The following is a 26934-nucleotide window of genomic DNA, read 5'->3' on the forward strand; positions in this document are numbered from 1 at the left end:
TAAGTGAAAGAATTACTTCTTCCTCTAGGATTATTAATGCTTTCTCACTGGTGATGTGTGCGTGCGTGCGTGCGTGCGTGCGTGCGTGCGTGCGTGCGTGCGTGTGAGAGAGAGAGAGAGAGAGAGAGAAAGCTTCTTTTTTTTTTTGAAAATACTAGAGAAGTAATTGTACCAGCTGTGTTCTGTTTCCCTAATATTTCCATTTGCCTTGTCTTGAAAATCTTTCATAGTGAATGGAAGAATGTTGTCTTTAGTAATCTCTTTAACTATAGAGAAGGAAATTTGGAGTTGTGACACAAATAGGCTCCTATACATTTGTCTGCTGTATCATTCAGCTAATTTATTTTTATATTTCTGCACATCCTGTTTAGCTGTTTTGTATAGCTTCTCCAATATATTCTGTTTTGGTCTAGTATATTCAGATGTTCTTTAGCCTATCTTTTATGCTCCCATAATGTCATTATCTTATATGTTATCCAATTGATTATTTGGTTTTACTGTTTTTTTCTAAAAATATGTCATCTGAGCTGGTTATAATATTTTTTAGAAAATTCCATTCATTTGCATCATTAACTTTCATCTTCTTTGCCTTCAACTGAATTTTTGTATGCTGTTTTACCAGTATCCAAGTGGAGTTTTTCCAGATCCAATTTGAAGTTCTTTAGTTTGTTTCATTTTCTTGTGAAATTTTAATCAGTCTGGGCAGAAAGAAGTTCATAATTTGCATACATTTCAGCATTACAAAGGTTTTGTTTAATCCTTTTTCCAAGTGTAAGTAAACAAAGTTTGTGCCTGAAGTATCTTCAGGACTGAGGCAACTTGTGGTAAAGGTGGACCAAGCTCTCATCACTACTTGTCTTGGTATCTTCTGTAATGCAAAGTACATCTCCTTGTGGACATGTATAATGCTATGCATTAAGGGAAGGGCCACTATCCAGACCAGTTTTGACCTTTATTGAATGTTCAAGTACAGGTCAAACTCCAAAAACTCAGCATTGTTCCCCTCAGTAACAGGCTCACCCTGCCACTGAGAAGAACTCTCAGCGTTGGCTCTACCCCGTGTCAGGCTCACCCCACCACCGAGTAGAGCCGCTCATTTGCTCATATGTCATCTGAGGGGGTAACAGCAACAGCCATGCCTCAGTTAACTTCATGGGCTACATGAAGTTAACTACATCCAGGTCCTGGATCAGGGGAGGGGGTAATGAAAGTTTGCACATGAAGTATCTTCAGGACCGAGAAAAAACTAGTGGTAAAGGTGGACCAAGCTCTCGTCACTACTTGTCTTAGTATCTCCTGTAATGCAAAACACATCTCCTTGCTGACATGTATAATGCTATGCATTAAGGGAAGGGCCACTACCCAGACCGGTTTTAACCTTTATTGAGATCTCGTCAGTGCGAGCCAGACCCAGAGGTGGTGATACTAAGGTGGAAGCAATGGAGAAGTCATATTTATCTATACGAGTTGCCAAAAGGTGTCTTACATTATTATTAAATTACTCTGGATTTAGAGAAAGATGTTGGAAGTTTTTTTCCACTTTTACCAGTATCCAAGTGGAGTTTTTCCAGATCCAGTTTGAAGTTCTTTAGTTTGTTTCATTTTTTTGTGAAATTTTAATCAGTCTGGGCAGAAAGAAGTTCAGAAGTTCATATAGTCTAACCAAGTGGGAAAATACTTCCAACATCTTTCTCTAAATCCAGAGTAATTTCATAATAAGGTGAGAAGACACCTTTTGGCAACTCATATAGGTAAATATGACTACTCCATTGCTTCCACCTTAGTATCACCACCTCTGGAACTGGCTCCCACTGACGAGACCTCAATAAAGGTCGAAACCGGTCTGGGTAGTGGCCCTTCCCTTAATGCATAGCATTATACATGTCCACAAGGAGATGTGCTTTGCACAGGAGATACTAAGGCAAGTAGTGATGAGAGCTTGGTCCACCTTTATCACTAGTTTTGCCTCAGTCCTGAAGATACTTAATGTGCAAAATTTGTTTGCTTACACTTGGATAAAGGATTAAACTAAATTTATTATAGTCTAACCATGTGGAAAAAACAAGCATTACAAAGGATTTTGACATTCAAAGCATAAGATTTTACATTAGGAAGTAATCTATGCAATTTTTAGTATTTGAAAAGATCCACGACAGTGGTGAAGTCCAGGTATATTTGTGAGCAGGCCTATGGTAAAATGTGTTCGCAACTATGAGATTATTTTCTTTTACAGAAATGAAATAGATACTCTCCCCTCTCATTTCTTGCAATTATTCCAAATTTACCCATTAAATCATGTATGTCATCTGAATATTGTCCAACATTGGCATTAAAATCACTCGTAACAGATCTGTTTTACACTGTCAGTTTCCTCTGTGTAATTGATAGAGATCTGTATATGAGCTACAAGCATGCATTTATAAAGTTTTTGCTTTGTTCTTCTGGATGTGAAGAATCAGCTGCATATATTTGTATTATCTTAATGAAAGGTTTCCTTTCTTTTGTGAAAGGAAATTATCTGTGGATCATAACAGCCACTCCTTCTCTGTCTGCCAACTCATTCCTGCCTGTGTAATATAATGTTGAATGTCTTGCATTTATACAGCCTTGTCCAGTTCAGTGTGTGTCAAAAAGACCCACAACACTATTTAAAATTTTTCAGCGCATTCTCCATCAGATACATCTTTCCAGATTTGTGCAGTGTCCAAATGCTAGTATATAGTGCTTGCTTCTTGCACAAATACTTCTACGGCCACTATTCATCAGAATTAGCATCAGTAACACCCCACTCTCCGTAAAATTCATTGAAATGCATTCAAAACTAATCAATACTCCCTCATAGTGTATCTCCAAACTCATAAATTAAATTTCTCCTCCTCTAGATTCATTCTTTCCCCTGCTAACCCATGGAACAGATTGCTTGCTATCTTATGTATTTCCCAAGGAATATAATCCACAGCTCTTCAAGATAAATATGAACAAGTTCCTTCTTGTCCATCAAGGTACTATTGTGCTATAGGTTGAGCAACCTTCCATGGATGGGTTCTACATAAAAAAATAATGAATTTCACCAACCACATAGCCAATTTTTCACTGCATCTCAGTGGCATAAGATTTGACACTTTGGCTTCCTTGTATGCAGTAGCATTTTTGACACTTCTTTTGGCAGTATAATCCATGTGCATTTAAGACAGTTGGATTTAATATAGCTAGCTTGCTATTTCTCTGTTACATTCACCTACTTAGGTAAGGCAGGAGAGAAGGCAAACCCCCACTGCAGTGAAGTAGAAAGTTTAATAAGACAGGAAAGAAACACCTCTAGCCCTTGAATACTCTAATAGCAGTGGGGGAAGGAGCAAGGTGAAAAGAAAGAAAACAGAAATAAGAGGAGTAACCAGTCTACAGATAATATAACAGATGTACATTATGTAAAGTAAGGCTTGGTCCAGTATCAGATACTTTGGGTTCACCACTCCAGTGCTCACTAGAAATGAGCCCTGAAGAAGATCTCATAAATTAATAAAGCCATAATCATTTGCAGTGCATAACTTCGAAAAGTCCAGTTATCTACCACGATTCTAACTGGATTACTCTCTGTCAAATCTGGCATTAGATTCATGAAATTTGAAATTTAACTCTTGGTTTAGAGTTACATTCATTCATTCATTCATTCATTCATTCTTATTAGCATAAATAAAAAAAGTTTATTTTCCTTTACACAACTTTATTTAGATCAATTTCTATAGCTCCAGGCAAACATTCTCAAAAGCATCTCTTAGTATAGAATCACTATAGATTTTAATGTCAATATTTAAAGAAATTCTGCATCTAATACACAGACCAGCAAGAGATTATTAAAATTCTATTCCACACTGGATTCATCCACTAAAAGCCAGGCCATGGTAGGCAGGAGTTAGCTTGGCTAGGAAAGACTGTATATGTGCATATCACCAGCCCATTATTGGTTGAAATTGGCAGACATAATACTTTTAACAACATCTGTAATGTTGCTTATCACATGTCAGTTTTTCTGTGAATTGCTTTTTTTTTTTTTCTTGTGTGATGACCATGAACTTCATTCTGGTAATTTATAATTTTTTTTAAGTCCATTTTTTTTATTGTGTTAGCCATGTATGATATGATGAATTCTCAAACCAAGCTTATTTTAAATTAGCAAGGGTTATTTTATCAGAGATACTCTGAAATGTCTAGTTCTGCTCTCATTTGGAAACTTCTCTCTCTTTTTCTTCTCCCCTCCACCTTCCATACTAAAGCTTCTCTTCCTCCAGTCATTCTGAAAGTCCCCCTCTCCATGACCACAATGAATTAACTGTAAAGTGTAAGGGTATAGCAGTCTGCCTTGCCTCACTCTATCCATCATCAAATTCATAATCCATAATTTAAAGTATGCTATTATTTTTAAATGTGTACATTAGGATATTTAGCTTACATGAAAATTATATATATTTTCTGATAGCTAGAAAGTACTGATCAAGAACAACCCCTTGATAAACCTCTGCCTGCTCTTGTTGTAAAGCTAAAAGATGCAGTTCCTGAAGCATTTGAGTTAGTTTTGACATATATTTATACTGATCGAATTGACCCAACAAAGAAAAGTAAGAATTTAATATATATTTTTTCAATAATTTCAATTTTATAATTGCACAGTATTTTTTTTTTTTAATTTGAGAAAGGAAATGGAGAAGATCAAACAAAGGGAAAAATATATTGTCCTCTTAAAGTTCAATAGGCTAGAGGAAATATGCTTTTCATATCATAGATAACAAATATAATAGCAACTTTTTTCATTACCTACCTGTAACAAGACTTGTTAAGAGCATTTATACATCATACTTTCATTTTCTTGCCTTTCTAATCCGTGTTAGTAGAAACAGTGTCCTTTAGCCAAAAGACCTTAGTTTGAATCCCATCATATGAATGACATTCCAACTACAGGTGAGTTATCCAGTTTCATACAGAGTTGGAAGGGTTTATTCTCCCTAAAACTTTTTCCCCCCTGCAAAACCAGTTATCCACTGAACATGCACGTTGGGTGATATTGGAGTCTTTAAAGATATGCTTAAGCAGCCTTTTTTACATAATATAGATTTATGTAAGCCAACTTACTTGGCAGGTGATTGGAGATTAGGATGGGTTACGATGTCTATAGATTATGTCAGTACCATATTTTGGTTTTAGGATTTTAGATTTTACACATTGTTCTGAAAGCAGCCACATCTGGGCCAGAAGTTGAGCAAGGAAACCTATTGATGCTCTCAAATGGCTGCAGGTGATAATTCTTTACAAACATGGATGAGGAGACTCTTCAAGAGAGAAGTAAAGGAGGCAAAGTATGATATGTACAGTGAATATGAAGCTGGACTTCATATGCAGACCAGTGCTGCATTGCCCTCTTTTGTATCACATGAAGGATTTATTATTATTCCATGACACCTCCAAGGAATCTAAAGACTCAGCGAAGTATGGCACCTACTCTGCAACTCTTCGTCTCCACCACTGCCACTACCATCATCATCATCTACACCAATGTCATCTACTGCCCACCACCACCACTAGTATTTTTTGTCTGTAAATTCTGTGTGTTCTTAGGATGATAAACCCGAGTTTCTAGGAGAAAAAAACCCTACCATCTCCATATGAGATCGGCTAACTCACCTTCAGTTGAAAAAAATACCTATATAAAGATTTTTCTCGTCACAACGAGAATCAAACTTAGGCCTTTTCCAATTGAAGGGTGCAAGGTATCGGAATATCATCCAAAATGTGAGAACAGTATTTTGAGGTGAGACAAGTTTGGGACTTATGCGTTAGCAGATTGGGGAGAAGTGATATTTAGAGAAGATGCTTAACTTTTTGCAAGTTGAATAAGGTTTGTTTTGCCGTGAAAAGTTACAAGTAAAAATCAGCCCAAGAAGAGAAATCTTATCTTATCCAAGAAACTAAGCATTATCAAATATAAGGGAATGTGATATTTGTATGACTGAAAACAGATAAAAATTTCCAAATAATAACAGAACCTCTACTGAATAATGCATGAAAAATCCCCTCATCCTTCTTAGAAAGAGAAGAAAGTGAAAAGAGATCTGGATATGACAGTGTAAAATAGAATTCTCTGAGCATGCCAATGAATAAGTAAAAGAATGAGATTAAATTAGAAATTGTAGAACAACAGAAACCAAACTTACAGTACAATGCTTCAGCAGAACTAAAAGGAACGAGGAGGAGTTGACTATAGGACAGAATAAATTAATACCTTTTAAAGATGAAAATGGAATAAATACTGTTTAAAAGACAAAGAAAAGATCTTGAGAAGAATACAAACTTTCTATGTCAAATTATTTTATGACTCCCAAAACTTAGACCAATACGAAAGCATAAAATGTAATATTCCCAATGGAGGTGGAAGAAATATGGTCTGATATTTTAAAATAAGTTTGGTATGTAATAAAAAGCATGAATAATAGAAAGTAGCTTAGTAAAGATGAGATATAGATAGAAATTTACAAAGCACTTGATTGAGCCAGCCACAACTGTGTTAAAGAAAATCCTATTTTTATGTTATTTTTAAAAAGGAAAAGAGAGAGAATATGTAATACTTTCCAGGCAGCTTTATTTCAATAACATAAAATTTTTACCAAAAATGTAACTAATAGAAAACAAAAGATAGATTTTTGCCAGTCTCAAACACAAGCAGGAGTCGGGGACAAAAAAAAATTACAGCACTGTGATCATAAACTGTAACAGTGAATATATATCAAAAATAGTTTTTAATAATATAATATTATTTATTAATATTAATTTCTAGCATGCAGCAACAGTTTTTAATTGGTAAACCTATGACTGCTGTATGTACTTTGTATTCCCATTCCTTTGATTTGCTTGTTTCTACACTCTGATGATGTACTGTTATTTTCAGTATGAAATATGCTTACTTTCATTTCATTACAGTTAATTACTGTGGTAATCGTGTAATTTATTGTTATAATCATGCCACAGGTACCTTTAAAGATTAAACTGCAGATAAGACAAATGATTGAAATGACAAATGAATACCAAAACATAGATCTAGCCTTTATTAATTTTAAAAGTGCATTTGAATCAATCTCAATATATTTTTCTAAAAAAAACACAAAATCAGAAAAATATTGCAGTGACCAGCTTCACTGATGCGAAGTGCAATACATGTAAGCTGGTGAGTGGATTGACTATGGCAGTAAACCTCAGCAAGTTGGCAGCAGTTCTCATCCATAAGTCATCAATGTGTAGGCAACCAGATATCAATAGCACAATTAGAGAGTATTAATGTACCATCGAAGATGGGAACTGTCAGTTAGCAAATGTGTAATAATGCAATGACATAGTGTAGGATTCTCATTTGCGAATCCTACACTATGTATGTTAAGTTACACTTTAGTCACTAACCTTTACTATAAACCAGTTGTCTCATTAAACTTGTGTTTGTGCCATTATCCTGTTTCCATCATCTGCTTTTGTAACAGTGGTAACGAGGATAAGATCTTGAGGAAGTGGATAGAAGGATTGGAATGTTCACAAAACAGGTTACATGTCAGCAGAGCTAGATGCAAGAGCAGTTAGCATTATGCAACAGTGATGGACAGTTACAAGCAGTATGGCAGAAGCAGCACATACCATTGTTGGGACTATATGAGAATTCATGGTGAGGCAGGTGATCCTTGGAAATGTACAGGGAACAACTGGATTACTGTTTCATTGCTAATGGAATTAAGGACAAAATATAAGAAAGCAATCCAATGGAGGAGGAAGAAATATGGTCTGATATTTTAAAATAAGAATTTTGGTATGTAATGAAAAGCATGAATAATAGAAAGAGTGTGTGTGAAAACCATATATGTTACATTACAAGCACTTGTGAAACCCCTCCAAGTTAGTGTCTTGCTTATGAAGAAGCTTTTGTCTGACCATTTCAATACAATCCCCAGTAAAAAATGTGCAATGTTTGAAGTTTTGTTGCCGAGGGCCACAAACAAATGAGTCAGCGAAATATTTTACCAATCTTTGCAAGTTAAGTGAACACTGTGAGTTCTCCAACCTAGAAGAAAACTTATTAAATAGGCTAATTTGCAGTATGCTCAACCAGTGGCTATAAAAAAGGGTTATTATGAAACCTTCACCTGACCTTTCAAAAGGTCAGGTGAAGGTTTCATAATAACCTCCTCTGCCTATCTTCAGATGAAAGCCATATGTTGATACTGCAAAAAACAAGGAAACCTAGAAAAAGAGAAAGAAATAAGGTTAACCAGAGGAAACAGTCCATCAAGAAGAATGCAAGTCATGTCACACTATGTAGGATTCCCAGTCATCATGCTTTTTCCACATACCTTTGAAGACAGTAATGCATGATTACCAGCAAACCCTACCACTCGAAGGAAAACCCCTAAAATGAAGTTATATTCGGCTGTGGCATACTCCCTAATAGGTTCCCACATTTTCAAAAGATCATGGCCAAAAGGAAAACAATTTGAGCCATCCAATGTGATGCTACAAATGTGGTTGAGATAAAAGCTATGCAATCATGGTGAGCGTGAAGTTGAATGGAATGGAATGAGTATACTCCCACACTGTCTCTACTCAGATTAAATGGGGAAAGTCCAAACTTAATAGGAAGAAACTGGTTTCAAACACTAGGAATCAGACCTCTTGAAACTTACACTACAAGAACAACTAGTACATGAATAAATGCAACTTTTGAATAATTTCAGGGATACGGCAGGTATCTGTATAGGATTGCCAGTGTACCCAGTGTACTGGGGAAACTCCAGTTTTCAAGAAAGCACCACCCAGTTGCTTTTGTACTACAAGATAAAGTGGAAGGAACTATAAATGAATTAGTCTGAGTAAGGAATATTGGAACCTATTTTACACTCAGAATGGGCAAAACCAGTAGTCCCAGCACTTAAGCAGAATGGGAAAATAAGACTGTGGAGGAGATTACAAGTGCATGGTGAACACTGATTAAATTGGACATCTATCCAATTCCCACAATCAACAAAGTGCTATCATATTTTTGGATGACATACTGCTTACAGATGCTACACATTAACAACTTTGACAACAGACTGGAAAAGTCCTGGAACAATGCTGCACTGTACATCAATGACACCACTGTGAATTTTCTATGCAGTTGATAGAATACCTTAGATTCAGATGCAGAGTACAGCCAACCAAAGATAAAGTAAAGTGATCAAGGAATCTGGAAGCCCAAAAAGCAGGAGTGAGTTAAAAGCATTCTTAGGGTTATTAAATTTTTATGAACCGATTTCTTTCCGAGAAAGCTACTATATGTGAGTCACTATACAGACTATTAAAAAAGGACTCCAAGTAGATGTGGGACCCTGAACAACAAAAAGCATTCAGAGCAGCAAAATAACTACTCATATTTGATCAAGTATTTACCCATTGCAATACCAACTTACCATTAATTCTAACATGTGATTCCTTATGAGTTTAGAGCAGTATTGTCACACTCTAGTCCTGATGGATTGGGAGTGCCTATAGTTTTCAGTTCAAGAATGGATGACCGGAATGCATAATTCTGGTCATGTAGATGACCAGAATTATGCAAAAATTGATAGGAAGCACTTGCCATTGTGTTTGAGGTCAGGAAGTTCCATATATTGATGGAACTTCCTGACCTCGAACACAATGGCATCACTAGTGACATCATGACATGTCATAGACCCTTATGATGATCTGTCATCATCCTGCAGTGGGTGCTAATACTCAGAATGTATGATTATACCCTGGTATGCAGAACTGGGAAGAAGCATCAAAACACCAAAGCATGTAGCATGTTAATTATAGTTGAGCTGACTGTAGTCAGCTCATCTAGAATTCCTAGATCCAGCAGATGTAATACACCTTAGTAACACAATGCTAGATAGTCTACTTTTAGCCTAACACCTAGTGTAAGTCACACAACAGGACAGATTACTAGCAAGAATGCTAAGAGCCATATTACACAGGTCTCTGGAAGACTTCTCTATCAGAATTACACATATAGGATCAGAGCCAGTGGACTTTCATTACACCTGGGATATCTCCTGTGGGAAACGGGAGTGATTATTCCCCAGATATATTGACAAGAAGTTCATCATGTTATAGGAGTTGGCCGAGTGGTTAATGTACCCACTTTCCAACAAACAGGTTGTGGGTTCGAATCTTACTGTGGGCATGGATGTTTGTGATTGTCTTTTAGGTGGGAGATGAATTTCATTGTCCAGTGTGAGACCACTTCCCCATATATTGGAGGCCTGAAATGGCTTGAAATAGTTCCATGTTTGGTCTCTAGAGCAGAGTTTCCAGACTATGTAAGAATAAATAAAAAAATATATAAAATTGATAAGGGGAAGATATAGTCCTTAGCCCATTCTTGGTACAAATGTAGTTTACTAATAACCTTTCACGAGTGGGAACCACATAAAAATAAAATAAACCAAAAAAAAAAAAAACTGTGGCCCATTCATGTTGGCCTCGGCTAGATAAAGGCATCAAACAGATTATTAGAAATTGTGCAGAATGCAGAAACTCATAGCCAACCTTCCTCCATGAAACCTTTCCAGTGGAACATTACATCGAAACCATGGTCATTGCTACGTATAGATTTTGTTGGCCCGATAGAAGGGGTGCACATTCCTAATACCCATAGGTAGATCCCTACTCAAAATGACCACAGGTATGTACAGTCATGGATTACTTCATCTCCAACAGTAATCCAATTCTTAAAAGAGAGAAAGATGCACTGGAATTCCAGACTGGCATGTGATAATGACGCTGCTCTCACATACAGCAAAATGTGCGAGATTCTGCATAAAAATGGAATAAATTGTTATAACACATCATCTTCTCATCCAGCCACAAACAGATTAGCTGAGCAAATGATCAGGACCATGAAGCCACACCTGAAAAAAATTAGAACACCTACCTGGAGAATTGAGCTAGTCAACTTCCTTGTAGTATTAAGAACATCTACTTATTCTGCAACAAATAAATCTCTGGTAGAAGCACTCATGGGAAGAAGATTAAGAATCCTTCTTGACAAGTTTCATCCTTGTAGGCATAGGTTTCTGTGGTTTAGCAGTTCATAAGAAACATTCCAGTAATTGGACCACATGTTTATTAAGATAAATAACAATAAAAAACAAACCCAACAAGTTTCGTAAGTCATTTGACTTACATCTTCAGGGGGTCAAAAGTAACTAAAAGTTTAAACACAAGAAATGAGAAATTACTCAAAATAGTTCATTCTATGCAGTTGTGGCCATCTAACTGTTCATTAAATTAAATATCTGAATGCAGATTCAGTGCAATGCTAAGTTTGAACAATGCTGGATGCTGTAATGTTCACGTTGAAGAACAGAACGTGACAGCATCCAGCATTGTTCAAATTTAACATTGCACTGAATCTGCATTCAGATATTTAATTTAATGAACAGTTAGATGGCCACAACTGCATAGAATTAACTTTTTTGAGTAATTTCTCATTTCTTGTGTTTAAACTTTTAGTTACCTTTGACCCCTGAAGATGTAATTCAAACGACTTACGAAACTTGCCGGGTTTGTTTTTTATTGTTATTTATCTTAATAAATATGTGGTCCAATTACCGGAATCTATCTTATGAAGTTTCATCCTTACAGGGCCTTCACAAAGCCATTGGAGAGAGAACAGAAAATAATGGAAATGATCAATCAGGATCAACACAGTTAAAAGACAGAGTTTCCACGTGAAATTTTGGAAAAGGTGGGTCCTAGGACACATTACTGAAGTCAAAGGAGCTTGAATGTACAAAGTCAGAATGGACACCCAAGCAGTAATTAGAAAACATGTGACCAACTACCAGCAAACAGGAGTGAAGATATGGTGAGCTGGGAACCTGAAGACATTCTATAACCTGAGGAAACAGATGAGATCACAGTGGGAGATGACGTGATCATGCAAGCTATGGGGGATGATGTGGTTGGAGACAACAAAACCCTGCAGGATACAGAGATGCCAGTACTTGATGAGGAAAGTCCAAGACCTTTCCCTCTACCTGTTCGTGTATCATCATTTCTACTATGGAGATATACACATACATGAAGACAAGATATGAGGTTTGAAGACTATGAGGTCTCCACTTTTGGGAAGGATAAGGAGCTATAATGACTGCAATTTTGCACATATGTGAGACTTGGCTTGAACTGTGATATATAGACGCTAGTGAGGAGATCATTCGCTGCTGTAGTTGTCAGTGAGTCATCAGCTTGACATCTATGTCATAGTTGTCAACATGTAGGCAACCAGGTGTAAACAGCATAATAATGGAGCGTTGCCCCAGCATCGACGACAGGAACTGTCGGCCATCAATTTTATAATAATGCAATGACTATATGTGTACTGTATGCGTTTATGAGTAAAGGCTAGTGTAAAGCCATTAGACTTTAGTGTAAACTGGTTGTCTCATTAAAATTAGGTTTTTGTGCCACTACTCTGTCTCCATCATTTGCTTTCATAACAAACATATAACTGTATTTATAAAATCAGGAATAAATATAAAATATCTATTAAACTATTTATCACAGTACTAGAAGAAATATTTCATAATTTGGAATGGAAAAATAGAGGAATTTTGATAAATGTAATAAGAGCTAAATCGCTTAAAATATGCTAATGACAGTTCTTTGAGGAACTCAGTAGAACTTCAAGAAATGATCTTTGAATGGTGTGCAGAAAGCAAAAAATAAAAAGTTAAATATAAGGACAAAACAAAAATGATGTATAATAAGCAAATTTAAGGGGGGGGGGGGAAAAAACAGTAGGCCATGACATTGATGGAGCAGTTTCATGTCTTTACTGAATACAAATGATTATGGATAAAAGCTATGAAGAAGGAATTTTATGAAGAATTAATCTTGGTTGGATAACTTTGATAATTATTATTATTATTTGTCACCTCCAAGGAGTTTAAAGACTCATCGAGGGAGGGCATCTACTCTACAACTCTGCTTCCACCACTCACAATCCACCAATTGATCTCAGCTACACCAATGCCATCTACCGCCGACCGCCACCACTATTTTTTCCACCGACAATCACAAACGTCCATGCCCACGGTGGGATTCGAACCCACAACCTCTTGACTGGAGATCGGACCCGCTATCCACTCGGTTAGTGATAAACATCATGAAATTCTCAAAGGGGGACATCTCGATCTGCTTTAAGCAAGTAAATGTTGACTTTCACAAGAAAATTGAAAAGGCTGAGGCTACCCAGAAAAAAAAAAAATTGGAGAGATCACTGATTTTTTTTATTTTTATTTATTAATGTTGAGCCCTTACACAAGAGATTGTTTGATCAGCCTTCTTCTTCCTAACATGGAATTTAGTCCAAGTGGCCTGTTCCAGTCTCATGCCATCTCTTTCTTGGTCTTCCGATTCTTCTTTTTCCACTTATTTTGTATCTGTATAATATTTTTGGTAGTCTGCTGTTGTCCATTCAATTTAAACGTTCTAGCCATTTTTGTTTATACTGTCTTATGTAGTAATTAATTGGTTTTATTTTCAGGGATTTTAAGATTTCTTCATTTGTTTTGTGGTCCCACTTGGTATATCCAGCTGTTTTTCTGAGGAACTTCATTTCTGCTGTTTGAATTTTCATTTTTCATCTTTCCTTTTTTATAGTCCATGTTTCGCTTCCATATAGTAGAGTTCGTTTTGACAAGACATTATATAGTCTGATTCTAGTGTGTTTTTGTACTAGGGATGGCTTAAATATATTATTTATTATGCCATTTACTTTGACAAAGTTTGATATTTTAGTATCTATGTCTTTTTCTTCTTCGTATGATGGATCATATCCCAAGCTACAAGCTACTGAGTATCTGAAAATGTTTACTTGTTCTAGTATTTTATTATCTATCACTATTTTACTTCTTATTAGGTTTTCTCCTTTGAATGCCATTATTTGTTTTTTTTTCTTTATGTAGTGTCATATTGTTTTGAGATATCATTTAATGATTTTAATGATCTTTGTAAATCATCTTCTGATGTAGCTGATACTATTTGATCATCTACAAATAGTAGTGTATCTATCTTCATTTGCAGAGTCATTTGTATACCAAATGGGTAACACTGTTTCCAGATTGTTATAATTTATTTATATATATATATTGAAAAGCAGAGGTGAGAGGGTACATCCTTGTCATACTCCTCTTGATATATCTTTCAATTCTGAGATGTGTTCTAATTTAACTGCTATTTTATTTCCCGTATATATTTCTTGAATGGATTGTAAAAGTTGGTTTGGTATGTTTAAATCGGTTAATATTTTAAACAATTTTTGTCTACTAATTTTGTCAAAGGCTTTTTCATAATCAATAAAGGCCATGTGTGTTTCTTTTTGAAATTCTCTTCTCTTTTCTATTAATAATTTTAAAGTAAAAATTGGATCTATGCAGGATCGGCCTTTTCGCAAAACCATTTTGTTCTTCTAGTAGTTTGTCCTCTACAATGCTGCTTAGTTTCTCTTTTAATATTCCTGCATATATTTTATATCCTGTAATTCCCCTATAGTTATTGCAATCGTCTTTTTTTTTTCCCTTTTATAGATTGGGATAACCAGTGCTTTTTTCCAAGAGTTAGGAGTTTTACCGGACCTCCAAACCATATTAAAAAATTTCAGAAGTCTTTCATTAAATTTTTCACCTGCATTTTTGTATAGTTCTATATTTATATTGTCTTCTCCTGGTGTTTTCCTATTTTTCATCTTTATTATATTTTTCAATTCTAACATTGTGATATTTTATATTAGGTCATTCTTTGTCTTACAAAATTTTATTTCATTGTTCTCATCTGTCCAGAGATTTTGGAAATAGGTCACCCATTTTTCTAAATGTATTGTTTGTAATTTTATCTTTTCTTTTATTTCTTTATTCGTGTATTTTATTACTTTATAGGTTTTGGGTTATGACTTAAATAAAACCTTTTTTCCTTACTTCTCGTTTTGCAATTGCACTATTTCTTTTATACTCTATTTCTGCTTCTATTGTTTTGGAATTTAGCCATTTCTGGTAACTGTCCTTTTTTGTTTTTATTATATTTTCTATTTCTTTCTTCCAGTCTCATAGTCCTCTTTTTCTAATCCATTTGTGCTTTATTCCTAAGGTTTTTGTTGCTGCTTTTGTAATAATTTGTTTCAAATTTTCCAATTCACCGTCTATGTCACTTGATTCATGTGTGCTTTCTGTTTTTAAGTTTGTGCATTTTTGATATTGTTGTTTAACTTGAGGATCCAGTAATGAAGAAATTTTCTAGCTTGGCTGGTAAGAATTTTCAATTTTATGTGTTTTTAGCCACTTTGGTTTAAATCGAATTTTTGCTGATACCATATAATGATCAGAGTTTAATTCAAAGCCTCGATATGCTCTTACATCTACAATTAACTCTGCTAATTTAAAATTTGTGATAATGTAGTCAATTACTGATTTGTATCCTCTGGCTGACCAAGTATATTTATGTATTTCCTTGTGTTTAAACATTGAATTCATTATTCTCATATTATTATAAATGACAAAATCGCTCAATCTGCAACCATTTTGATTACATGTATCTTCACCAAATTTACCTATGTTTGTTTTGTATTTTTTGTTTCCTATTCTGGCATTTAAATCTCCTGCTAGTAGTAAATAGTCAGTTTTGTTTGTTTTATCTATGGCATTCTGTAATTCTTTATAAAATATATTACTGTCTTCTTCTTTTCCCTCTTCTGGTGCATATGTACCAATTATTGTTATGTGGCCTCTTAATGTCTTGAGTCTAATTTCTATTAGTCTTTCATTCAAATAGTTGTAATATACAGTATTGTTCTTTAGGGATTTATGTACCATGATCATTATACCTGCTTTTGCTCTTTCTTCTTTTTTTACCCCACTGTAGATTTGTATATTTGTACTTTTCATTTTCTATATAGTTGTTTGTTTCTTTTGTACCTTTTTTTTTTTTTTTTTTTGTTTCTGTTACTGTGCATATCTTTATGTTAGCTTGGTTTAGTTGTTTATCAAGATCTTCTTCTTCTTTGTGTGCAATGCTTCTCACATTCCATGTTGCAATCTTCATTATGTGTTCCCTTTTCCAATTTCGTTTACTGTTTTTTCCTGAATTGTGGTCTTTTCCCTGATAGTCCGTCCGGCTTTTCTTTGCATGAGACTTGAAAGTATTTTGAATTTCCCCAGGGCAGGTTACTAACCTGTTGCTGGATAAGTCCAGTAGTAGGGCTGCTACCTAATGCCTCTGGACAGGCAGATCTAACAGCATTTACTCTGTTAGGGTTATATCACCCATACTCAGTCGCCAGTGCCTCGTTTGTACTTTTAGAACAGGATAGACCACGGGAAGGTGAGTTGACATTTGAGTGGGAGAGGCTATGTATTGCACTTCACCACCCCTTCCACCCCGTTGATCACCCTATAGTACATTAGTACCATATATGGGTAATGGGTTGGGAAAAGAGGAACTTGTTTACATTTGATTTAAAAGACTGTGTATTGTCTTCCTTGGGAAACACATTGGGGGGGGGGGGGGAAACTATGCCACAATACAGCAGTAGCAAGGATGAAGGAGGAAGTAAAGAAACTTGTTCTGTAGGTTTCAAGGTGCATTGTGAAGGGATGTTGAGCAGCAGCTGCACTTGTTCCATTGGGATTAGTACTAAGTGGGGGAATTATTGATGCTATTTCAGATGAACATTTGCCGTGCAAATATTTATAGAATACACATATTGAAGAAATCAGACATCTGTGCAAAAGTGGGAGGAGTGAGTTGGTGAGTGAGTAAATGTCACAATCACAGATTGTGACATTTACTTTTTTCAGTCTTGTATGATGTTTTCCATTGCACTGCACTCATTTGCTTTATTTTTCAGGGTCATACTGAAGTTTCATGAAGGCTATTTTTAACAATCATGAGTAATGATTGTTAAAAATAGCCAGTTATGAAGAAAGATCAGAACAAACATCAAGTTGCTGCTGCTCTTTTGATCTTCACTCAAAATTGATGATTCAGCTTTGTAGAAATTTTTTTCTTTTGCAAATCATCTGTTAAAGCCTTCTTCTCTGTTTCTCTGTCTAAATTTAATTCTCTTGCTATTAACTGTACATTTCATTGTCTGTCAGACCAAGTCAATTGCTGCATTCTTTTCACATTTTAACATGTTTGATGAGCCTGTGATTGCTCAGTTCTTTCATTTTCTTTTACATCTCCTTATTCCTCTTGAAATCTCTTATGCCAATCAAATGCTCAAGACAATAACACAAACATATCTAAACATTCACAATCATGTGGTTTTCCTGATTTGTCATATACACAATAGTATGAAGCCATTCTAGGAATTTAAGTGTTGCACTTCATGTAAAGAGAATTTAAGATGTACCAGCTATTTGAAATGGTATATTGTTCATAAGATAGTGTTTTATTTTTATCTCTGTCTAAATTTAATTCTCTTGCTATTAACTGTACATTTCATTGTCTGTCAGACCAAGCCAATTGCTGCATTCTTTCCACATTTTTACATGTTTGATGAGCCAGTGATTACTCTGTTCTTTCATTTTCTTTTACATCTCCTTGTTCCTCTTGAATCTCTTATGCCAATCAAATGCTCAAGACAATAACACGAACATACCTAAACATCCACAATCATGTGGTTTTCCTGACTTGTCATATACGCAATAGTATGAAGCCATTCTGGGAATTTAAGTGTTGCACTTCATGTAAAGAGAATTTAAGATGTACCAGCTATTTGAAATGGTATATTGTTCATAAGATAGTGTTTTATTTGTGGAAGGGGTGTTTTCTTTTCATCTCTTGACATAGCTTATATGTTGTAGCTGATTTGTCTGGTTGTGGAAGCAAAACCAGTTTACAAAACAAAAAAACTGCTAACTTTGCATGACTAGCTGGTTCACCCTCCAGGCAAAGTATATTGTCATTATCATCTGTACCATGGTACCCCTCTGTTATGAAAATTTTTCATTAATTTCAAAATCACTCAGCCATATAAGATTATTGTAGAAATCTTACGTGGTGAGGTAGTTTCATCATGTCATTTTTATAGGCCCCTTTGCAGATAATAGTGAACTATCATCATCATCAAATTCCTGCCTTATACCCTCAAGGGTGTACAGGATATGATAGTACTACATGAAAAATTTACATCATTACTAACTTCCTATCTACAATTTTCCTCCATATCAGTCTGTTACTTGTCAAGACTCCAACATTACCATATCTTATATTTCTATCGTCTAAGGCACTTTGTACCGTATCAATCCACCTATATCTTGGTCTTCCTCTGGGTCGTTTTCCTGCCTACTAGGCAGAGAACACTTGTTTTGCTAATCTTTCCTCGCGCATTCTGTTTAAGTGACCATACCACCTGAGATTAGCACTGCTAACGCATTCCTGGATGCTGACAATGTCAAGTTCTTTCCTGATATCCTCGTTTTTAATATGATATTGCCATTGATGCCATCTGTTTACGCCTTTAATCTTTCTCAGGGCTCTCATATCTGCAGTCACTAGTCTTTGGTCAAGTGTTTTACTTCTGACCCCAGCTCTCAGATCCATAAGTTAAAACTGGTTTAAACACTGTCTTGTATACAGCTAATTTAGTGTTCCGACTAATTTCTCTCTTATTCCATATGGATTTATTCAATTGACTTCTTACCATACTAGCTTTGTTGATTCTGTTGTCTATTTCCATGTTTAATTTACCATCTTCACTAAAAATTGTGCCTAAGTAGCTGAAATGTTTTACTTGTTCCACAGGTTCTCTATTCACAACACAGTTGACATTTTCAATGATTCTGCCTATTTTCATTGTCTTTGTCTTTTTAATGCTGACCTTCATACCATATCTATTACAACAGTTATTCAATTTAGTCAGAGAATCAGACTTGTAGTGGATATATTTAGAAGTATAACATCATCCGCATAAAGCAAAGAGCTGACATTAACATCTCCAATTTTGATATCATGTTTAATACAACTTTCCTTCATAATGTGATCCATACAGATAATGAATAACAGAGGAGATAATGTACATCCTTCTCTCGCACCAGATTTAACATTAAACCATCTTCCTGTACTTCCTTCAATTCTAACTGCTGACTTACAACTCAAATAAAGACTAAGTATTGCTTGATATAATGCTCCATTGACACCATATAATTGTAGCGTATTGAATAGCTTATTTCTTGGCACCTTGTCATATGCCTCTTCCAAATCGACAAAACTTAAATACAGATCTTTGTTATATTCCCATGCTTTCTCCACTATTTGTCGTAAAGTGAAGATCTGATCATGACAGCCTTTATTTGACCTGAATTCAGCTTGTTCTTCACCAAGCTTTTCTTCTACAATTCTTCTCAACCGTTTTTCAAGTATACTTGCATATATCTTACCAGGAACACTCAGTAGGGATATACCTCTGTAATTCTCACATTCAGTTTTATTTTCCTTTTTATATATGGGTACTATGAGAACTCTACTCCAATCATCGGGAATTCGTCCCTCTGTCCAGGCATTCTGAACTATGCAGTGCAGCCACTGTAAGACTTTTATACCACCATACTTCAGCATTTCTGGTCGAATGTCATCTACTCCTGCTGCCTTTCTACTTTTCAAGCCTTTGATGGCATTTTCTACTTCAAGTATGGATATGTATTCCTGACTGCATGCCTGATCGGTGTTTTTTATCACTGTGCTGTCATCACTGCTTGTTTCATTTAGCAAATTTTCAAAATAATTACTCAATACTTCAAGGATATCTTTTTCTCTCATTTTCATGTCACCTTTATCATCTCTAACTCCTTTTACAGCGCTCTTTTCTCCATTCCTAAGCTTCTTCAACAACCTCCAGAATATTTTGCCACCTTCTTGATATTTATTTTCTATGTTCTTGCCAAAGTCCTCCCATGATTTGTTTAGCTAGTTTTACACACTGTTTAGCTTTCTTGAATTTGTCTCTGTATTATCTAAGAGCACAAGCTGACTTATTTGCCAGGAACTTTTGATATGCGTTCTTCTTTTCCTTCACTTCCTCTTTAACTTCCTGTGTCCACCATGGAGTTCTAATTTTTCTATCCTTGCAGACAACTTCACCACATGCCTCTCTGGCAGAATCAATCAAGGTTTTCTTCAAAGCTTGCCACAGAATCTCCAAGGTTTGGTTCCTGTTCTCAAACTCTTTCATTTTTAATTCAATAATCTTTGTATATTTTATAATAAATTTAGTTTAATCCTTTTTGTATATTTTAGTTTACAGTTCACATCTGAGAGCTGCTCAACTTTTATTCGCTTTAAAACTTTCTTACATTTCATTCTTTTCAATATGAAATTCAATTTTATCCTGCTCAAGACTAAATAGTGATCACTTCCAGTTTCAAATCCTCTGTACATTCTGGTGTCCTGCACCAGGGAGAAAACATCACTATCAATGATAACATAGTCAGTGACACTTTTCTTAAATAGTGAACTAAGGAAAAAATAATGCTTGATAGAAAAATATTTTTTGTTTGCATATAAGAAATATGCCAACATAGTAAGATAAGAAATTGCTTTCTTCTTTCCTTCTTCCTGTCTATTTATTGCAGAGGGTTATGGAGCTTATTAGTGCACCATTGCATTATGGACGTAGGATTTGACCACCTTATCCTGTCAGAAGTAGGTTTTGAAAGCCACTTAACTTATCTTTGACAAGCAACTAGGTCAATACAAGAAAGGAGGGTTATTACTAAATTAATATTATTCATTCATTATTAATATTAACATAATATTAAAGACTTTTTCAGACGACCATTATAGTTAGGCTTCTTGTGTTTAATTTTTCTTTCAATTTTGTAATGATCATTGTCTGAGATATTCACTGAAAGCAGATTTTCTCATTTACTACACAAGCTGCACTGTATTTGATAGATTGTTTAGAATGCTGTAGTTGGTGGATTGAGTAGTGAAGACAGAGTTGTAGAGTTAGGTGTCCTCTCTCGATGAATCTTTGGACTCCCTGGTGGTATCACGTAATAATAATCCAGATTTTATGTGGCTAATGCATATAATTTTGGTAGATGCTTTTACTTGGCACATAATCTATGTGAGGTCTTAAGCAGTGTAGTTTTTAGATTTCAACTGCTGTGGTCTCTTGCAACACACATGTAGACCTAATTAATCAAGATAAGGAGATCACATAAGAGATTTATTATGTTTATGGCCCCAGAGAACTTGATCAGATGGATTACTGTCTTTGATATGTAGTTAGATTACATCATCTTATCAGAGATGTAGATAAAAAAAAAAATAATACTAAATAGAAGAGAGAAAAAGTTAAGCTTAGTTTCCACACCACCAGAGAAAAGCAATGGTATTTATAATAAAATAGTTTTTCAAAATATGGCAAAATCAAGCCAGAATTAACAATTCAAAAACAAAGTGGGAAATTATTATTGTTGTTGCCATTATTATCGTCATCAGATATACATCTCCATAAAGTCCAAAGACTCATCAGGGAATGCCAAAACTAACTTTATAAATTATCTGTCATCTCTCTATCTCTCTTTAAACTCAATCACTGATAAAGCACTCAGAATAGACTTTGGCAATTCATTCCACTCATTCACCACTTTCTAGGCAAAAAAGATAGATCCAGAAGCCCCTATTAATCCCATTCTTTCTTGATTTCCAGGGATTATTCCTTTTACTCACCCTTTAGTCATGTGCTATCCTGGAAAAGATGAAATCTTATTGAAGTTTCTTGTAAGTCAACATGTGTCCTTAGGAAATATAACAGAAAATTATGAGCAGACTTTGGTAAGAATAAATGGCAGAATTGAAAAGTTGAAAAATGTTCTGGCAACTATAGAAAAATTTAAGGAAGGAAAGAAGTAGTACTGAAAAAGGAATTAAAGATGATAATGGCAGTATAAAAACTGGAAAAGATATTTGGATGTCTGGAATGCATATGGCATACTTGAGAAGAGAATAAGAAAAGCTGTGGAAGAGAAACCTGGGAAAACAAGCTTGTTTGGGAAAAATAGAGATTTTTCAGGATCAGATTTTTACTTTAAGTCGAGAGATCATGGGAACATAAAAAGGGTTTGAATTTAAGTTTCATAGATCTGGAAAAGAAATATGACAAGGTGCCAAGAGAAAAGCTTTTCAAAATACTGAAGTTATATGGTATAAATAGGACATTATATAGAACAGTGTATAGCCTATACATAATTTGTATGTGAGCAGTTAAAATTGCAGTTCAGGAAGATCGTTTAATGTAAAATCATGTGTAAGACATATGATTTTACACTACTATCTCCTATTTGTCCTATTATTTGTCATCTCTGTGGATCGAATTTGAAGAAAAGTTAATTAGTAATGTAAATGTTATTATGAATTGAGAGGAATACAACTAAAAATGCAGGATATTCTGGATAACAATTGTATACTTCTTATGTTGCTTTCTGAATTGCAGATCCTACCATTGCAAAAGAAAAAAGTTCATAAATTATTGGGGGGAAAAAATTATTTATTGATGCAAAGAAATTATTAACAAACTCCAACTCGTTAATTTTTAAAATACACCATATTTCTGGAATCCCAAAAATTTCAAATTTCAAAAAATCCAATATTTCTCTATGTTCTACATTTGATAGATGAGAACTTCCACTTATTGATTTGTGAAACAGTTAGCAACGTGACTTACATTATCCTCCCCCCCCACACACACACAGAGTTATTTCTCTACTTTTATTTAAAAAAAAAAATTCTAATAATTTCAAATCTTTAGTAAAATAAATCACATCCTTAAAAATTTAGACATCATGGTTAGCTTTGATATCACATCATTATTTACTAATGTACCACTAACAGTAACACTCTTGATTGATAAGTTTTGAAATATCTATAAGAAAAAACACATAGGCAATGTGGTGTGTGTATGTGTATATATATATATATATATATATATATATATATTAAAAATTAATTATACTGACTAGGAACACTGAGAAAGGTATGATAAAAACTTTAATAAAACACGACTAGTTTTGTCGGAATGCCGACTTCTTCAGGTGTGTAAATAATTACAAAATACTGGAAAAAATAAGTTAAAAAATGTGGACTTCTCGTATAAAACAAATTGGGAATAGCAACAGTCAAATTTGAATTGGTGTCCGTGTGGCAGGTCTAGCATGAGGCATAAGTGAGTGGCCACTGACTCGAGAGTGCCAGAACTGAATTGCTGTGCTGTGAGAGTCAGGTAAGCTGTAGCTTAAATTATTGCTCATGTGTGATGGGTCCAGAACTATTTCGTTTGATTCTAAGATACATCTCTCTAGTTCATCACTGCATTTATGGATAGTGGTCGTAAGATTCCAGTCTATCTGGTGTTGGCGCTCTTCTAGATTGGAGTTAGTAGAGAAAAGAACATGACTGGAGAGGGTGCTTGCACAGGTTCTCTTGTAAGAGATGTCATGTTGATGCTCTTCAAGATGTAGTGAGGCAGACTTATATATATATATATATATACATACATACCATATATCAGGGGTGTTCAACCTGTCGATCGCGGAGCGATTTTTGGTCTATCTCTTGTGTATTCCTCCTTACTTACAAATTTAATTAAAACTGAAAACATAATATTTTATTTATCATTATTTTGTATTATTTTTAATTTGCTTTAAGTGTATTGCTATTGTTTATTTATTTTTCGTTAAAATTATCAAATCAGTAATTTTCTTATAATTCCGAGTAAATGAGTTAATTTGGATCAGTGGAAGTCAAACAGCGAGCCGAGTGAATACAATTATAAGCAAAGTGTAAAAACTCGATTGTAGCTTAAATATTAAATATTCCAAAACACATTACATCGATTTTTTACTTAGGTTAAGTCACATGTGTATATTGAAAAAAAATAAACTTTGTTTGTCTCGGTATAGTTTGTATTAGATGTTTTTGTAAATAACTCTTTTGAAGCTAACTGTATATACTGCTTTAATAAGAATATGTTAGAGTGTTAAAAACAAAGGCAATGTTTTTGTCGCCGAAACTGTACATGGCGGCATTAGAAAGATTGTTATTGAAACTTGTATGAATGAGAAAGGCTTGCAGGCTCTAAGTGTAAACATCTCCGAAGTCAGTCTAAAGAGTTCGAACAACTTTCCGATGGCCGGCAACTTACAATCAAAAGAAAGCGGAGGAGAACAAAAGGCGTGCCAAACTTGAAACTTAAGATGAAAGATCTCATACCGATTCTTTGGGGGTTGCCAAACTTCATGCGAGGTCTCAGAGGAGGCCTAATTAAAAGGGACTGAAGCAAGCAGAAGAAGTCCCGGTTCCAGAATTGCTGTCAGAGAGGAGACCACCCAGTCTAGAGTCGCCATCAGAGAGACTGCCTGGATCCACGTTGCTTGAGAGAGGAGTTTCCCATTTCCAGAAAGGAACTTCTCGGTTTGAGACGTCGCTAGAGAAAGACTACTTCTAGGCCATAGACAAGGTTTCAAATTGCTGAAAGGAAGAGTTCCAATTGCCGGAGAAAAGTTTCCAGGCCAGGTTAATGTCAGACATTCATCAGTGTGTTGAGTTTTCATTACAATTTGATGAATCAAACGACTTCACTGATATTACTCAGTTAATGGTATTTATCCGCATGATATTTCAAGATTATTCAAGTAAAGAAGAACTTTTGAAATGTGTAACATTATTGGGATGGGATAGGGGAGAAGACATTTTTTCGGCATTTGATGAATTTGTGAAACAACACAAACTTACGCTTTTTAAACTTGTGTCTATTACTACTGATGGTGCTCCTGCAATGATAGGTAATAAATCAGGCTTCATTTCATCATGATGACAAATATCCAGATTTTTTAATGTACCACTGTGTTATTCACCAACAAGTACTGTGTAGTAAAAGATTAAACACAAAAGTTGTTTTGGATATTACATTTAAAATTGTAAATTCTGTTCAAGGAAAAGCCCTGCAACTGCGTTATTTAAATTACAGGCAGATGATGATTAGGGAACTTCTGTTGTACAATAATGTTCACTGGCTCAGCAGAAGTCAATTTTCAGAAAGATTTCTTGTATTAATTAACGATATAAAAATTTTCTTGATGAAAAAGGAGATATTTATCCACAATTGAGTGATAAGAGATGATTGTTACACTTATCATTTTTAATAGATTTCTGTACGAAATTAAGCAATTTAAATTTAGAGTTACAAGGTAGAGATAAAATTTAATTGACATGTTAAGTTCAATAAAAACTTTCCAACAATATTTACTTTTATTAAAGAAAAATATGAATGACAACGAATTTAGACATCTCCCATGCTTATTAAAATTTTTTGAACAAAATCAAGAAATGCTTCCCTATGATTTCAAAGAATTTATTCGTGAAATAGAATTAGTTGAGGAAGAAATAAATCCAAGACTTTAAGATTTTAATAAAACTGAAATGATTGTATCTTTTATCAATAATCATTTCAAGAAAACTTGAACATCACAGAAATTTCAAATAAAATTAGTAAGCTGTTTGATATAAACCAAGCTGAAGTAGAACTTGAGATAATAAACATTCAGAATAGTTTACATTTGAAATCAATAAACAATGAAGTCATTTGGAAATAAGCACATGAAAAATTCACAATATTAACTGATATTGCGAAAACAATTCTATCATGTTTCGGATCAACATACTTGTCAGAATCCACTTTTTTCAAATATGACCGTCATAAAAAATTAATTACGAAACCAAATTACAATTGATCATTTGGATGATTGTCTGCGATTGGCCACTTCTTCATATCAACTTGACTATGAAAATATTGCGAGGTCCAAACAATGCCAAATTTGACATTAACTTTTTTTTTTTTTTAATCAACCAGCATTTCCTGTAACTTGTGAGTTTGTAATCAATCTGTTGTTTTTTTCTAACTTTGGTTTTCCAAAATAGAGAAATAAATATTTTATTCCAATATATTTTTTTTTGTTGTATTAAAATAATTAAAAGTGATAAATAAATTTCTAAATACACAAATAAAGTTTTTAGTTGTGTATTTTTTTTTTTAGTTGTTTATTTGTGCGTAATCAGATATCAGGTTGGGGGAACGTGATCTATATAAGAGAGTAGATCGCCAAATAAATTTTTATAGAAGAGTAGCTCGCGTAGTAAAAAAGGTTGAACACCACTGCCATATATAAAAGTGATTTTGCGAATGCCTCTTCTCTGAATGAAATGAAATTTATCAGCCATCTGTATTGAAGTCCTACCTAGGAGACAGTCTTCATTTGGATACTTATCGAATCTTTTGAAGTAATTCATTTACAAATAACCTTAAACAAAACTTAGAGCATTATAGTTCATGATATTTGGATCCCTAATATGTTTATATAGTTTACAAAGCCTTTAATATCCCAATAACCATCTGCAGGCATTAACCAACAATGTACACCCCATGCATGATATATATATGAAATGACATGTGAATAGCTATTTTATTAGCAATAGCATACATAAAAAAAAAAAAAAAGAACTGTTAGAAATATTTTGAATATCATTGTATGTTCCCTATTGTTTTTATTTCAAATGATGCCATCAACCAGGTTGATAGTAAAATGCATCAATCTTATGTTAAATTCACTTATAGGTAAATATATGAGTTTATTCTATATCATTTATTTGTATGACGTACGACTCGTATTAATCCTTATGGTTTTTACTTCAATAGGAAAGATTGATCGGGGGGGGGGGGACCTAGTGAAATGTGGATGGTAGAAAGTATCAATAAATAGCCAAATTGTTAACTTAATTCTTCACTTTAGTATGGATACATTTCTGGAAGACTAATCAGCT

At 34.5% G+C, this 26934-nt stretch overlaps 1 protein-coding gene across 3 annotated transcripts in view; it reads left to right on the forward strand.

Annotated features, from left to right (window-relative positions):
- Positions 1 to 26934, forward strand: part of Lztr1 (Leucine zipper like transcription regulator 1) — a 510326-nt gene that overhangs the window by 278183 nt on the left and 205209 nt on the right. For all 3 annotated transcript variants that reach the window (XR_016548176.1, XM_090391043.1, XM_090391044.1), the window contains exon 13: positions 4478 to 4616. Coding sequence is in view for 2 of the 3 variants with exons in the window: in XM_090391043.1 (XP_090247169.1) it covers positions 4478 to 4616 (139 nt within the window). In the remaining variant the exon portion in view is untranslated. The remainder of the gene's footprint in view (positions 1 to 4477; positions 4617 to 26934) is intronic.

The sequence above is a fragment of the Typopeltis vanoorti genome, chromosome 4, assembly GCF_054136105.1.
Source record: "Typopeltis vanoorti isolate ZY-2024b chromosome 4, IOZ_Tvanoo_1.0, whole genome shotgun sequence".
Taxonomy (NCBI): Eukaryota; Metazoa; Arthropoda; class Arachnida; order Uropygi; family Thelyphonidae; genus Typopeltis; species Typopeltis vanoorti.